Here is a 15640-nt window from a genome sequence, read left to right on the forward strand (position 1 = left end):
AAACCATGAAATAAAATTATAACATATGCAGTTATTTCACATGATGCTAAACATAAGCTTAGGACTCTGGAAATCATTTACAAACTTGTGTGAGTAATCAGGGTCAAATAGCGAGTCTCCACCCGACGCGTTTCACCTAAGAAGGCTTCCTCAGCCTCAAACAAATCCCCCGAGGAAGCCGCCTTAGGCGAAACACGTCGGGTTGAGATACTATTTGACCCTGATTGCTCACACAAGTTTGTAAATGATCTCCAGAGTTCTAAACCTATGTTTAGCACCATGTGAAATAACTGCATATGTTATGTTTTTATTTCATGGTTTACAATTGTACCATTTTTAGATATCACTTTTGAATCAAACTAATAAAGTAATTATTCTTCTAGATATCAATCACTTTTCTGTGCCTATAAAAAGCCTTCTATTTCTCTCTCCTCCTCTCTAATCTTTTTGATTATTTTATTGGTGTAGCTCTCACTGCAGGAAGCCACTTGTTCTCTTTATTATTCAGCTCTTCATTTTTTATTCATTTTCTAGTACACTTGAGGAAATTGGAGGGGAGAGGTGACAGGTATGCAGCCAATATAGAATACCTTCTACATACCTCAGAAATAGGTGTCCACAGGTAAATAGCCTCCATTCTGCACTAAGTTTATATTTTGTTTGAATGATTTCATGCAAAGCATTCAAACTAAAGCTTTGGTTATCCTTGGAAGCTTCCATGCAAAGATTGGTAAATAAAGCAACCTGCTTTCTGCTAGTGGTCCTTTAACAACATTTATTTACTAGGATATTTGGAGATTGATCTTTGTTTTGTGGAAGGTGCACCTATGTGAGGATTTGTATTGGTGAAAAATGCAGTCTACACCTCATGATCTCTGGATATTGGGTAACCATTATAATAATGGATGAAATGTCATTGTTTTAGGTCCTCCTTATACAAAAAAACTAACATAACCTGCCATATTGCTTTACCTTTCTGTGACTATACAACGGGCATACATTATCATAATGCATCTTTATAGTGCATACAGCTAAGTACTAATGTTTTTAAAGACAAGGGATTTGTATGGTTATATTGCTGAAATCAACATCAGTATGTCTTGGTGAACAGTTGTATCAGTGTTGGTCTTTATATTTTAAAGGCAGACGCAGCAAACTGCAAGGTTATTTGAACTTTCTGGATGTGCAAAACCAAGTCCTGGGGTCACAACTTTAAGATGTGGCAGCACACTTGTCAATGAATAGGCACCTGTAGACTAGTGGCCCAGAATAGACAGAAGATTCAACAATATGTGAAAAAAGGGTTAGTCTCTGTTTAAAATACTGTCCTGGTTAACAATGGAAGATCTTTAAATCCTTTTTGAAAATACAGAGACAACAAGTACAACAAGCAGATTGTAATACTTGCTTGTTCAGTTTGGAGGGTTGGATGGACAAGATATGAAGCTGAAGATGAATGGAATACTCACTCCACAAAGACTTTGCTCTTCCTTCGTTGATCCAACTGAAGATACGCCTATTATTGTCCATTGTTCTTGTTATTCTGTGGTTCATCCTAACCACTGTCCACAAAAACACACTGGACCAACAAATAGGAGTATCTCAAAGTGCCTGTGGCAGTAGTTCCTGGACATCCATGAACTGATGGCTGCTGCTTCCTGGATGCTGCTCCCCGATAGCCTAGGGCTATTCTGCCGTCCCTCCTTCCTCCTCAATTTGGGGAAGGGGTTTCTCTTTTCTTGCTGAGGAAGACTTTGGAGCGCTGGGAGCGTCTATAGCTTTGGGTTCATTGGTAATATAAGAACCTTTATATCGGTGAAAGTAGTGGTAAACCAGAAAGAGAGTAGCAACTCCAAGGAGGAACAAGAAGATCACTATGACTGGGTAGAAGAAAAAAATATAGTACAAAATATTAGCATAAGTAGCATATTCTATCATTGTATATTCCATATGATAAATATTACCACTTAAAACCTTAAGAGCATGGTTACACAAGCTATACCTTGACCTGTTAAAGCAGAACCTAACCCCTCAGTGGGTGGTGGGCTTCTGCCATATTCAGCAAATTGACAATTACAGCAGCATACAAAAAACCTGTGCATCTGCCCTTCAGTGATGACATAAAGAAGGTGCCAGGACAAACTTGACAAATATGTAGCTTTTTGATGGCCGTTGATGATATAACTCCTTTGAATACTCTTTATTGCGCTCATTGACACAATGCTGAGAATTATTATTGACCAAAACCAATATTGGGGTATTATTGCAGTTACTGACACTAATGAGGGGGTTATTGATGCAGCATATGACACTAATGACGCGGTATTAATATTATGGTCATTAACACCAACATTGGATTTATTGCAGTCACCAAGGCCAATATGGGTTTTTTTATTGTGGTCACTGACACAAATGTGGGGCTTATCGTTGTAGCCACTGACACCAATGATTATATTACTTCCACTCTTTCTTCAGTGTTTGTTGTGGTACAGTGCAAATATTCAGCAGGACTGACATTTGCAGGTGTTAAGGTGCATTAGAACTCTGTTTTTGAATGGACTGTCAATTTTTTTTTCATTTACATTTATATTACTTTGTCAAAGTAGTTAGATATTGAAAAAAAACATACTCACATGCAATGATTCCAGCAAGACCATCATCATGTACGTGAGGAAATACTGAAAGATAAAGAAAACGTGTGATTCATGTAAACTCTTAAACTAAATGCATTCAGAACATGGTACAGATGAATTCATGCAAATTCAATGTATTGGTACCTTGATGCACATGGTGCCAATAAGCCTTTAATTTAAATGATGAGAAATGTATTAAGGCTATATATATATATATATATATATATGCGCATCATATATACTCAAATTTGAACCAAGGTTCCTACTTTGGAAAAAAAAAAAAAAGGAACACTTTATTGATAAAATGATCCTGCAAATCCCTAGGGAGGAAAAAAAGTATACATATTTTGTACCTTTTAGTTTGTTTTAATGGGTCCCTTGCACAATTGAGCATTATCAGTAGCTACCAGTAGATGGTGCTGTTTCTCCATATAAAGTGTCTTAGATAGCGACACCTATAGATGAGGTCACAGCACCACCTAGTGGAATAAAGTTTAAACAGATTCTTTTACTAATGGCATTTACATTATACAACCAAGTGTATACGCTATATATGTAAACAGTCATTTAGTTTATACTATTTGTGTAAATCCAAAAAAAATACATCATAAGGCAGTAATTTACAAATAATAGAATATAAAGTGCTGTAAAATTAAAATATGTCAGACGTCTTTTTAACACATAAAAATCTAATCAATAATCAAAAGTTGCCAGCCTGTGATGCAGAAAACCACTAACTCAATAAATCTATCCTGAAAAAATGGTTAGAAGGAGCTAGGTTTTGATCAACATCAGACAACAGAAGCTACATTTTGTTTTTTTATTTTTACCTTGACCTCATAAGGGCTTCATTATTGAAATATAAAAGTACTGAGACCTACAAGGTTTTATATGACTACTATTAAACTAAGCCCTCCTATAAGGTGTATACTTTTTATGATGGTGGATCATATACATTATTGTTTTTGGATGATCAGTGTTTTTTATTGCTGCTTACTGGTTGATTGCACAAAATCCAAATTCCAAAAGCCAGCTCAGATTCTGATACAAATATTTAGTTTAAAAAATCATTCATACATAATAAAAGAAATGTTTGTCTGAACATCATAGCACAGATCTAAGACACGTTCCCCACCCTTACCTGTCCCCATATACCATGGGTCTAGTTCATAAGGAATATGGTAGACTTTCAGAGGCATGGCCCCACAGTTTGATTCGACCAGAGAACCCTTTACAGTGATCATTTCTGATGCTTTAGGGTTTCGGAAGATGTCTCGTATTGGTGTGATGTTATTGAAACGCACATCTGCTAGGCATCCTATGAAACCTGGGGTGTTAAATTTCTGCACTTCTGGATCTATTGTTCCAGTCTCTAAATAGAATAACAAAGGAACAAATTCATTAGTGCCTTAGGACAAATGGCACACTGTCAGTAATACATTCTACACATACCATAAACTCAAGTTGTATTTTAAAATATAGAGTACAACAGTTTATTAATATAAAGCAAATCAACCAGTGTTTAAGGCAGGTCCTTTAGGCACCAGGGTCTACACACATAATAAGTATTATCTATCAGACCTCAGTAAATTCGGTAAGGGATTACAAAGTGCTAGGAAATGACAAATGAAAATATCTTAGTCTGTATGTGGCCCACACAGACAAACCATGCCTGAAGACGGCAAGTAAAGGTAGTCCCCGGGTTACATACGAGATAGGGACTGTGGGTTCGTTCTTAAGTTGAATTTGTATGTAAGTCAGAACAGGTACATTATTTTAATAAATGCAATTAGGACAAATGTTTGTCTCAACATATTTTTAGACAGCATGGTGTCACTTACTGTATAATATCCTCATTGTAAGTTAATCAGAATCAAAGCAAAAAAAAAAACTTTTATGGAGCCTAGACATTCAAAAACTTCTAGAGCAAGCTGTGCTTTGATGTGCAAAAGTTGTGTTAAAGTTACAAGAGCTTGCAGAAGAACTCAGTCTCAGCTGTGTTTAGCAAAAGATTTCTTCTGCAAGTCATGCAAACCACTCCCCTTCCCCCCTCCAAGCCTCCATCCTGCACAGAGGAGCGGGGAAGCCCCATTTATATCTAGGGTTGGTCTGTATATTGAACGTCCTTAACCCGGGGATTACCTGTACAACAATTCTATCAAAGATAGGCTTGAAAAAGGTAGTGATTGATTTGTTGGCAAAGTTACCCCAGCCATGACCTACATCTAGATGTAAGTAACTTGGAGGTAGGTAGAGGTTCATTATAAGACTCACAACAATGTGACTTCACTAAGTGCTATGCTGAACATCAGGTCTCCAAAATGTTGATTTGAGGAACAGCTGCACAACTAATGAAATATGCCAATAATTTAATCTTGCGGTTTTCTAGCTTTTACCACCTGTAAGTGTCTGCACATAGAATCACTTTTTTCTGTTGGGTGAGCATACCTACACTGCTTATAAAGAAAGCACATGGCTTGTTATATATACCTATATAATCACTGTGACTATGGATCATTACTACATAATACTGATAGACATCTGCACATTGTGTTTTATACAAATCACAGATACATTCAACATATATTTATTTTCACTTTAATTAAAAATAATAAAGGTGTGCAGACGGATTTTTTGCTCGTTTATGTCCCACTTGCCATATGCATTTAATAGACATACAAAAATCTGTACTTCGAATAAGAACATATAATTCTACTTGAGATTTCCACAATCTCAGGGTTTGAATAGCGGTTTATCCTAAAATAACAGATGGCAAAGAGGTGCAGGGAGCAGTTTGATTGCAGATTATATTATAATATATTATATTATAGTTTATTTTTATATTTTAAATAGGTATTAAATAACAAAAACAATTTGACTTGGTAAGCATAAAACTAGAACTGGTTACATATAGCAAAGGTTGGAAAAATGGAAATATACAAAGACATTCAAAGACAGAGTTATATAGTTATAATCTCACCTACGACCCTTCCCAGATAAAGAGCTTTTGGTGAATCAAATTTGGGATCTTCCCATAGGAAAAACTGTTTCTCCACTGGGTCGTAATAGTCCACCTGCAATAAGTATATTTACACACGTTTTATTCAGATGATGCACATTAGTTCTTTGATGTCATCTATAAATGATTTCTTGGTTAAAGCAGTATTCTATGTTTAGTAAAATCGTGTACAACTTGCTTTAGAAAAGAAGTAATGGTTCTCTATAAAAGTTCTTTAATCAAATGATAAGAGATACAAAAAAGCAAAAACTTAGGGTCTGATTTATTAAAGCTCTCTAAGACTGGAGAAGATCGACTATCATGGGAGAACATGTGGGGTCTTGCAAACCTGGAAAAGATTAAAACCATTTGCCAACTAATAGCAAATGAATTTTAGGACATGCATTCCAGGTGTGCTGCATCCCCCAGGTACTGCCATGATAGTGTATGTTCATCAGTCTTGGAGAGCTTTAATAACTTTAGGCCCATAGTGCCTACCTCTGAGGCCAAGCTGTAGAATATATTTTGTATTATTCTAACTGTACTGGATTACCACTGTAGTTTTAAAACCTGTAGTTTTAAATGTACAGAAATAAATCTCTATGACATAGTTTTACCTGAATGTAAAGGGTACGGTAGTCCCTGGTGACGTTAACACTGTGCGGTCTACCATCTGTCATGTTCCTCTTGCTTAGCTGAAAGATATTTGGACTATTGCTCCTCAGTTGATAATTTAACTGCAAGGTTCCTGTTATAACATAGAACAGAAGAGAGAGAGGTAATCAATTTGACGTAGTTCAATGGAAAGGATTCCTAGCAAGCGTCTCTTTTTGTCAATTTTTAATGTGACTTTTTTAGGGGCCCGAATAATTCAGGCAGCAATATTTAACTGAAAACCCACTAATATATGTTGTATCACATTGTTAACTTATGTTATGGTAAGACCGAATCGCAGTAGGTTGACTAATGCATCACCTTTGTATGGTTCCATTTACGTGACAGAAATAATTATATATTACGGGCTCACATAACATCATGGCCTGCTAGGTTTAACAGACAAATGGCACGTTTTCCTCAGCTCTCACAATTTTGATGATGTTCATACAACATTTTATACAATATATACATATGGAACCCTTTACATTCCCCTTTTCTCAGGATAAGTAATTTGATTTTAAGTGGCAATGTTTTTGCATCTATCATCTAGCATACAGCAAAAGTGACCATTCTGGAGTGTACAAAGTATCCAGCACAATGTATGTCAACCAACCCAAGCAAAATACTGTTACTGAAACAAATCCAGGTCATTTCAAACATATATTTTCACAAATTTGTGCCATAATAATTTTAACATTATTACATAACAAAAAACAAACAACACACAATATTAAAGTACAGCGATGTGCTTTAAAAATGTGCTCTGTTCTTCTCCGGTTTGTAACCTTAAAGCTTGCCCAGTAAATTAACACTATGAAGTTAAAAGAAAAGTAGAACTCATGTGACCTTTGAAGTTTACGTAACATGCTCTCCTCCAATCATAGAGCTCACTCTTTGAGCAGAGAGAACTTTGTGATTGAAGCAGAGCAGCTCACGTGACTTCATTGGGAAACTCTGTGGGGCTTTGCTATATACATATCACAGCCATATTTTCATGAATAGACTGGCCACTATGTGCACAGCACAGTATAACAGAGAGCCAATAGCAATATTTACTTTTTGGTATAAATGACTCCAAAGTGTTTTTTCTTTCTGAAATGAAATGTATTCTGCAATTACACTGCATATAAAATATATTTTTTTCAGAATCATTTTCCTTTTTAAACTGCACAAAAAGGGAACATTTATTCCTCTGGGGAACGAGGATTTAGATTGAGTAGTTATTGTTTGCAGATAATGGTGTTTCCAAGTCACAATGACCACAGGATAAATATTGTATAAAACATAGGAAAACTAGTAAATACCATCTGGCCTGAGAAGGAAAGCTATGTAATCTGTGCTGAAGGAGCTGATGTACAGGAGAACAGCTGGTGCTGTGGAAGTCCTGAAGCTAAATGAAATCTCCTCACGAGTTAAGTTGCTGACATAAAGGGGCAGAGATAAAATGACTTTGGCGAATTCCTGGGCTGCAACCATGCCGGCAGAAAGGATATTGTGACGTAGCCACGTTCCTGCTTCAAAATATGCACCAATGTCTAGAAGAAAATTAAACAAAGATAACACTTTAAAATGCAAAACACTTCCATTTTTTGGAACATTGGAAAAAAAGTCTGGCCTATCACTTAATTCTGTATTCCAATGATTAGTCACAGATTACAATTTTATTGTCAATGATCTAGCCCTCAATAAAGAAGAACTCAGTATAGTTCATATGTTCTCTTGCAGCGGGACCCCTTCTAAACTCAAGAATTAAATGCTCATTTTTTTCTTTGGGGAACATAAACAGCAGATAGTTTCACAGTTATTGTCCCTCCATGGTACAGACATCTTTCCACCTGTACAACTGGTTGAAAGAAATTTCCCTTTACTGCCTAATTGGTCTCAGGCACTCCGATGTCATTGCATACAATGCATTAGCAAAATTGCTTTTCAAAATTATTCAGCTAGTTGACAATGAGCATTTAACCCTTTCAATTAGGAGGCATTGGCTTCTAAATTCCAACTGCACTTTCTGATTTAACCCATAGTCAATGGCCACTTTTGCCACTATGGAAAAAAGAGACAGAAGAGATTTTAATGCCACATACCACTGAAGATGAGGATTTCCACAATGCTTATAGATGTAAAGGCTATTGGGAGCTTCCTAAGAATAATTAATATTATTAGTCTGGGAATGGGTATGGGCATACTTTAGAAAGTCATTTGGTTGTATATATTTGGTTTATTCACACAGTTTATTTTGACAACATAACTCAGGAAGGCATTATATCGTGCACAGCTAAAGGGGATTTTTGGGGTATGCTAGTTCTTGACTCAATCCTGCGCTGGCTGCTGGGGCTTTATAGCCTCTCTGCTCCTTATCCCCAGTGCCTGTTGTAGTGTTAGGCTGACTTGCTGCTGGTGTGTGATTCTATAAGATTTACTGTTGCTGACCTTGCCTGTTTTTGACACTGCGAGTGTATGTTGCCTGGACCAACCTTTTGCCCATGACCCTGACTCTGCTTTTGTCTTTACCTTTGAATACCTTCGTCAGGTGGACTGATTACCTGAATGAATGACCTGGCTTTTTATTCTGAACTTCTCTCTATTGGAATCTTGGTACTGCGGTATCTGTAGGCTCCTGGCCCCCTGCCAGGCCTTACCCAGACACCATCCCTTGTGCACTGGGTACAACTGTGGGCGACTGTAGTACTGGGGGCAACTGTGTGCTGGGACAACGCAGCCAGTCTGCTGAGGCTGAGTGAGGGCTGGCTATAGGTGAAGGGTGCAGCGTTAGATTGGGGGACTGGTGTCTGGTGAGAACTGTTGCTGTGCCAGGGCCTTACACCTGCTTTATTGTATTCCACTAAGAGATTGTGGAAGTTTTCATAGCAGGTTTTCTTTAGGCATGCACTGTTCCAACATGAAAATGAAAGTAGTAACACTTTGTCAATCCATTAAAAATAAAGTAATAATAGATAAAAGTACCTAATTGAGTGTACATCTTAATTTCTCTACATTACCATATTTTCCCCTCTCTGTGTTTGCACCAATAATTCTGTTATGCTCAGTATCATTCTTACCCCCTCTTCCAATACCCAATAACCCTTCTTTACCTCTGGTGCAAAATGGGCCCTCAAAGCCAGTTCCATTACAGTCACAGGTATAGTAACTGTATCGCTCCACACAGCGGGCCCCATTCTGGCATTCCATCTGTGGCCTCTCACAGTGGCCTGTGCAGTTAGTCCTCACACCCAATCTCTCATTTGCCTTTCCTTCTAGGTCTAATGTCACACCATTCATACGAAGACCACGAAGACATCCAACGTATGGCTTCAATTTGTAGTCTGCAGATCCTGTGATTGGTAAAAAAAAAAAAGTAACAGATTCAAAATATAAACTACCAGGTTACAAAGCATTCTCAGTGTTTTTTTATCAAGCTCTGCAATATATACATTTTTCAGTAAATAAATTAGATTTTAGTGATTGATGTATTAGGGATGCGCTTAGTAAAATAAACAAAATTTTATGTTTTGCAGAAATCAGTATGTGGGCAGTACAGCTAGCATTTTTAACCTTGCAAGGACAGAAAACAGACATTTATTTCCCACAAGGGTAACTATTCCCATCTTCGTGGGTCCCTATTTGCAATCTAGAAACATCTTCTCCCCATTGAGGCCATAAAGCTTTTGTAATTGACTTATGCATGTCACTTCAATTCAGGGGATTTCTTTATTATCCAACAGGCACTGATGTAAACTATGTAAACAGTTTTTATAAATTAGCTTATACACTGAATGAGCTTTAAGGAAGAAGCATTCCCAAAGACAATATATAAACTCGCAATGCTTTACATACTGGATAAAACTGAAATAGAAATAAATGGGACAGGGATCTTCCTTTACTCTAGGTATGGCCATGGAAAACTAAGCTCTGAGTTTCAACTGGGATACTTGTGTTCCCATTCAGTAGTTTTTCATGCAGCCACAATGGATTTGGGAGCAGATAATCCTGCTGGGGTCCTAGGTATTGGAGAGGACTCATCTCAGGATCCTGCTAGAGTCCCAGATGTTGGAGGAGACTCAGCAAGAGATCATTCAGCTGGCAACCCACCATATTTCACTCAAAGCAAATAGGACCATATTGAATATAATTATGTATTAATGAATCATGTCAATGTGGAAATACAATTGTGTACATTTAGTAGTACATAAATGAAAGATAAATGCTTTTAGGAGATCCTAGATCAAATCAAAGTTCTCCACAGTACTCACCTACATAAAGTGGTCGGTCATATGATGTGTTTAGGTAGGTCTGGATAGGGAAGTTACGGACCACCCATGGAAGTTTGTCCACCTTGATTCGAGCAAGTTTGACATTCATTTCAGCTTTTACTTCATGCCACTCATTGTCATTAAAAGGAAGTGGGGATTTCACAGTCACATTTTCATGACCATTTCCAATGTCATAAATAAATGCCAAGTCAGTTGTTGCTGGTGTACACAAATGTTAACAGAGGAGGAAAAAGTTATGGTCTGGCTCATTTGATATTTGTCAGTAATATAATTATCACACTAAAAAACAAAAGAAATTATTTTTCTTTTATATAAAAATCACTTTGCAGGAGAATCCAGCTTGTGAAAGCAGTAATAAAACCACTTTAAACTTTATGTCCCACAGATGTTTTATCAAGCGAATGAAATATTCCTGTACAAGAGATTGTGTATCTTACGAAGACTATAAATAGAAAAAGTTTCTTTAGTTCTGTGGATTGTGGTTAATGACCAGATGTAAGCAGAAACTTTCTCCAGGTAGGGTCGAGAATTGTTTTAGGACCTCCTGGCTTCCATGCTTGCAATATAAAACACTGGAACACAGATCACTGATATTACAATCACTTGGATAATTTATTGCAGCTTTGTTGATGAGCCTCTGACCCCGTAACCAATATGACAACAAATATAGTGATCACTACGTAAACACAGCAACACTGCAGTGTTCTGTTCCCCCTATGTCAATGTTAGTTAGATCATATAAGGTCATAGTGCAGACAATTGATATATACAACATTTACTGAACTAAAACACTGATTTGTTAACCAGTTAGATTGATTATCTTGGTAATGAAAAATAATATTCCCTCTGCATGTTAACCACTATCCAGGCTTTATTAGAATATATGTAATATGTATTACTGTGTGTGCTTTTGAAAGGCATAGGATAATAAAACAAGTAAACTAACTTACTGTTCAGCTCAATTCTAATAAAGATCTGGAAGTCACTGGCCATGTTCTCTAGAAAGGTTCCAGAGAGGGATGTAGTCTTAAAAAAGAAGGAGATATCCATGCTATTCCCAGGTCTAAAGGTTGGGAAAAGGAGGCGTGTTGCTTTCATAAAGGTCACTGTATTCCATGTGTTCCCTAGGGTATTTAAAAAAATAATATTAGCTTACAGTATTGTACAATATAAGACCTCTGCTTGCTCAGATATTACAGCAGGAAAAATCAAACATGTATTACAGTACATACTATCAATGGTTGGACTTTAAGTGATGTTCTGAAAACACATGAAAATAATCTGCTGCTAAAGAAGAAAGGTTCAGCCATGTTTAAACAACCCAAACCAATGGATATGGAAAACAGTCACACAGCCTTTGCTGAACCTACACATCGTTTTCTCTCAATAAGTTTAATCTACATTATACTTGGGGTGAGCTACAAGATTGACTTAAATAATGTATATAAGATCAGGAGGACTTTAAGTGGAAAGTACTCATATATATATATATATATATATATATATATATATATAAGGAAATGGATGAGTAACTAACTGAATATCTAGTTAGTGGAACAGTGACAAAGGGCCCATTTATTATAGTCTGTGATGATGCAATGGGAAATGTGATGTTTTCTTGGTGGAAATACCAAATGTTTACAGACAGCTAAAATACCTATAATTCAATCTTGTGTCATTAGACCCAGAACTAGAAAGTCACTATAAGATAAGAGGTCAATTACAAACAACTCAAGGAACCCATTATAACCTTCAAAGGAACCCCAGGGTTCCACAGAACCTTAGCTGAGAATATTTGCTCTGATAGTGACTTTTAGTCTTAGTAGACCTGAACAATATTGACGCTTCATTTTATAATAAGATTTACTAACGCACTGCATACTACACAAAGTATTTTGGGTGGCATCAGCTATTGATATGTTTTCAGAACAGAACATGTTTAGCCATTTACTAGGCAATAGTAAATTAAATCATTACACACTGGGACTAAGCTCTTACTGAGCCTAAGGCTATATACACACAAGCAATAATTGTCATTTAAAAGGATCTTTCATAATCTTTTTCAAAGACTAACGACTGCACGATGCATGAATGAGTGTTGTACACACAGCACCGTTCTGCTCTATAGAGAGGATGGGGAGAACCACAAAGCAGCACCCCGCTGTGCTCTCTCCCCCTTCACTTCCATTACGATCATTGGAAGTGTCCATGGATCTGCCAGGACGGTCGTTCGGATGATGGACCACGAGCGCTGTACACAGGCCAGATTCTCGTCCAAAATCAGCCCTGAGCCGATTATCGGACGAGAATCATTGCACGTGTGTACCCAGCCTTACTCTTTACGTTTAGGCTTTACTAATCGGGGAGATCTTACAGAAAAGGAACACTGTTGAACATATTTTAATTTTTGAAATATGGAAGATGACTCTTACTGTCTCCATAGCAACGCAGAGGTCCAACAAAAAACCAAGCCTCAGAACTAGTACGGTTGGTATCTCCCACAACCACCTGGGTCACTGGCAAATGATCACGGAAGTTCAATAAACCTTTGTCATATTTCCTAAAAGAGAGGCATATTAGTTTTATTCACTTTCTTCAACATTGTATGTTTCTACTATTATGAAGGCTTTTGTCTTGGGAAAAAGACAATGCCAATTACTAAAAGAATAATTACATAATCAAGGATAATTACATGATCAGTGCATTATTTATAGTGAATTTAAGTTGTCTATACATTATAGGTGCATTACAGGTGACTTGCAAAACAATTCTGATGCATTGAAATGATGTTTTTACTTACCACTGAAGGTAATCAGCATCACAGTTACAGTACAATTTTGGGTCTACACATCTTTTCTCAATGCCACAGGCACATCTCTGAATTCCAGGGTTAGAGCCACCCCAGTAAAAATGTCTCTCATTATTTCTTCCCATCCAAAAACTGTATGGCAATCCCACTGGAAAATCAAAATATGAGAACAGTCAACAAGTGAAGGAGATTTACCATAGACACCTAACAAAAGCTAATCACATGTATATATATCACATATACATGATATATGTTAGAAGGGAACCATGTCTCTCAATTGAAATCTTAACTTAAGCTAACTTTGAACTCCAAAATGAAATAAGCACGTTATCAAACTGTAAAGCATTCTTCTCTGAAAATGTAACCCCCGTGTATGGAACCCCCTGCCACTCACAAATGTAAATATATCTAGATAAAAATGGGATTATTTCAGCAAGATAATTAAATAGGTTATTATGCTGTATAATATCACAATCTTTTTGCCAATATAGGGATATAGAGAAATTATTTCTTCCCAATAAATACCAGAATTTATTGGAACTAATGCTAAAAATCTAAATGATCATTTTGCTCTTAACAACTGGTTCACAGTCAGTATTTACACTGTCATCCCCAAAAGCCAAGTGTATTCTTCCTTGTGTCTTCCAAGTGTCTTTTGAGTATTTCCTCCAGGTCAGTTTAGTAAACTGGCATTAAAAAAATAATCCTGATCCTGTATGTAGGAGTTTCTTGTAATAAGGATAGCTCAGTGTTGTTCTTTCGCCTTGCACAGAGTGACCAGTCTTGTATCTACTGTCCTTTCACAATTACTTTAACAATCTAATATCTGGGTTTGGTGAACTGATTTAGGGCAACTCGTTTGTCCTCTCTGAGATCACATTAATAATTTGATATTTTTCTCCATGTTTCCACTGGAAATTTGTCACTAGTAAAGAATCACTATAATTGGCAATAAAGTGTAGTACTCACAGCTTCAAAATCAGACATCCAATTCTGTCCAACAACTGTGCCCAACTTTCACAACTGCAATACTACAACCACTGATGGTAAATCTATCATGCTATGTAGGAATATAGGTAAATCTGTTACCATACATTTTGCTATAGACAATGCTGTATGTGCCCTAAGCACCGTTCCTATTCCAATGTGGGAAGCACTCATAATAGGACTAGCTTTTATACTAATATATATATATAATTAGTATACATCTACAAAACATTAAATAGCACGATAAAGAAATGGCATAATGTGATTATAATATATAAAAATGTCTTACTTGGAGTATTGAGAAGTCTAGACTTGTAGCAGGAGAACTCTATCATCTGCTCACAGTACTCTGATCCATTAGCTAATGCAGAAACCTCTCCCCAAGAAGCATTCCAATAATGCACTTCTCCTAAGAACGGAAGGTCTGGACTGGAGCCAACAACTCTAGTTCGATAGTACCGGTCATGTTGTACTATGGTCCAAGCTCTTTCCTCTATTATGAAATAAACATTATTTAACTTTACATTACTGTTTTCAATTAGAAAATAGTCCTAAAATGTTAACAAACGGCTTACTGTAATTACAGTGATGAAAAGTAACATATACTGTATATACATAAGTATAAATATTTTGTTCCCTTCAAACTGCCATTAAAAAAGTATTGATTTATACTTGGGTCAAACAGTTGGGTGGTGCTGTGTCTTCATGTAATGTATGCAACAAACTCCTCCCATCGGAGATATGACACAATTTACATGAGGACACAAAGGCCTACAGTCCAACAAAAATGCACACAACATTGTTTAAGAACCAGTGTGACCTATCATAATTAACTCAAAAGTATGTGGTACTTTAACATGTAGACAGGGAGAAAGTGATATAAAGACTGAGCACGTGTGATTTTATTTTTCCAATACCTTTTTGGTGGCATTTATATTGATTATTGATTCTTTTGTGTCAAAGTCGAGTACTAAAAATGTAGGAAAACCTGCATTTGATTATTTACTAATAAAAAAAACCTAGCAGCAGTTAGAGTTACATACAATTTTGCAATAGTAATTAAAAATATAGTTTATGATTTATTGATCCTGGGGAGTTAAATACAGTTATACAAACACTTGTGGCTATTATTATTATTAAATTATTATTAAACAGGATTTATATAGCGCCAACATATTACGCAGCGCTGTACAATATATAGGGATTGCAAATGACAGACTAATACAGACAGTGATACAGGAGGAGAGGACCCTGCCCCGAAGAGCTTACAATCTAGTAGGTG

At 36.6% G+C, this 15640-nt stretch overlaps 1 protein-coding gene across 1 annotated transcript in view; it reads right to left on the minus strand.

The window, feature by feature from the left end:
* Positions 1 to 378: 378 nt before the first annotated feature.
* CNTNAP1 (contactin associated protein 1) overlaps positions 379 to 15640 on the minus strand; it is a 56157-nt gene continuing 40895 nt past the window's right edge. The window contains exons 13-24 of the mRNA XM_072403971.1: positions 14648 to 14851; positions 13363 to 13519; positions 12995 to 13122; positions 11513 to 11686; positions 10542 to 10760; positions 9384 to 9623; positions 7593 to 7823; positions 6249 to 6379; positions 5614 to 5707; positions 3775 to 4005; positions 2634 to 2678; positions 379 to 1880 (exon numbers count right to left, since the gene is read on the minus strand). Of these exons, the coding sequence (XP_072260072.1) occupies positions 1687 to 1880; positions 2634 to 2678; positions 3775 to 4005; positions 5614 to 5707; positions 6249 to 6379; positions 7593 to 7823; positions 9384 to 9623; positions 10542 to 10760; positions 11513 to 11686; positions 12995 to 13122; positions 13363 to 13519; positions 14648 to 14851 (2048 nt within the window). The 3' untranslated portion in view covers positions 379 to 1686. The remainder of the gene's footprint in view (positions 1881 to 2633; positions 2679 to 3774; positions 4006 to 5613; positions 5708 to 6248; positions 6380 to 7592; positions 7824 to 9383; positions 9624 to 10541; positions 10761 to 11512; positions 11687 to 12994; positions 13123 to 13362; positions 13520 to 14647; positions 14852 to 15640) is intronic.

This window comes from Pyxicephalus adspersus, chromosome 3, assembly GCF_032062135.1.
Source record: "Pyxicephalus adspersus chromosome 3, UCB_Pads_2.0, whole genome shotgun sequence".
Lineage (NCBI taxonomy): Eukaryota > Metazoa > Chordata > Amphibia > Anura > Pyxicephalidae > Pyxicephalus > Pyxicephalus adspersus.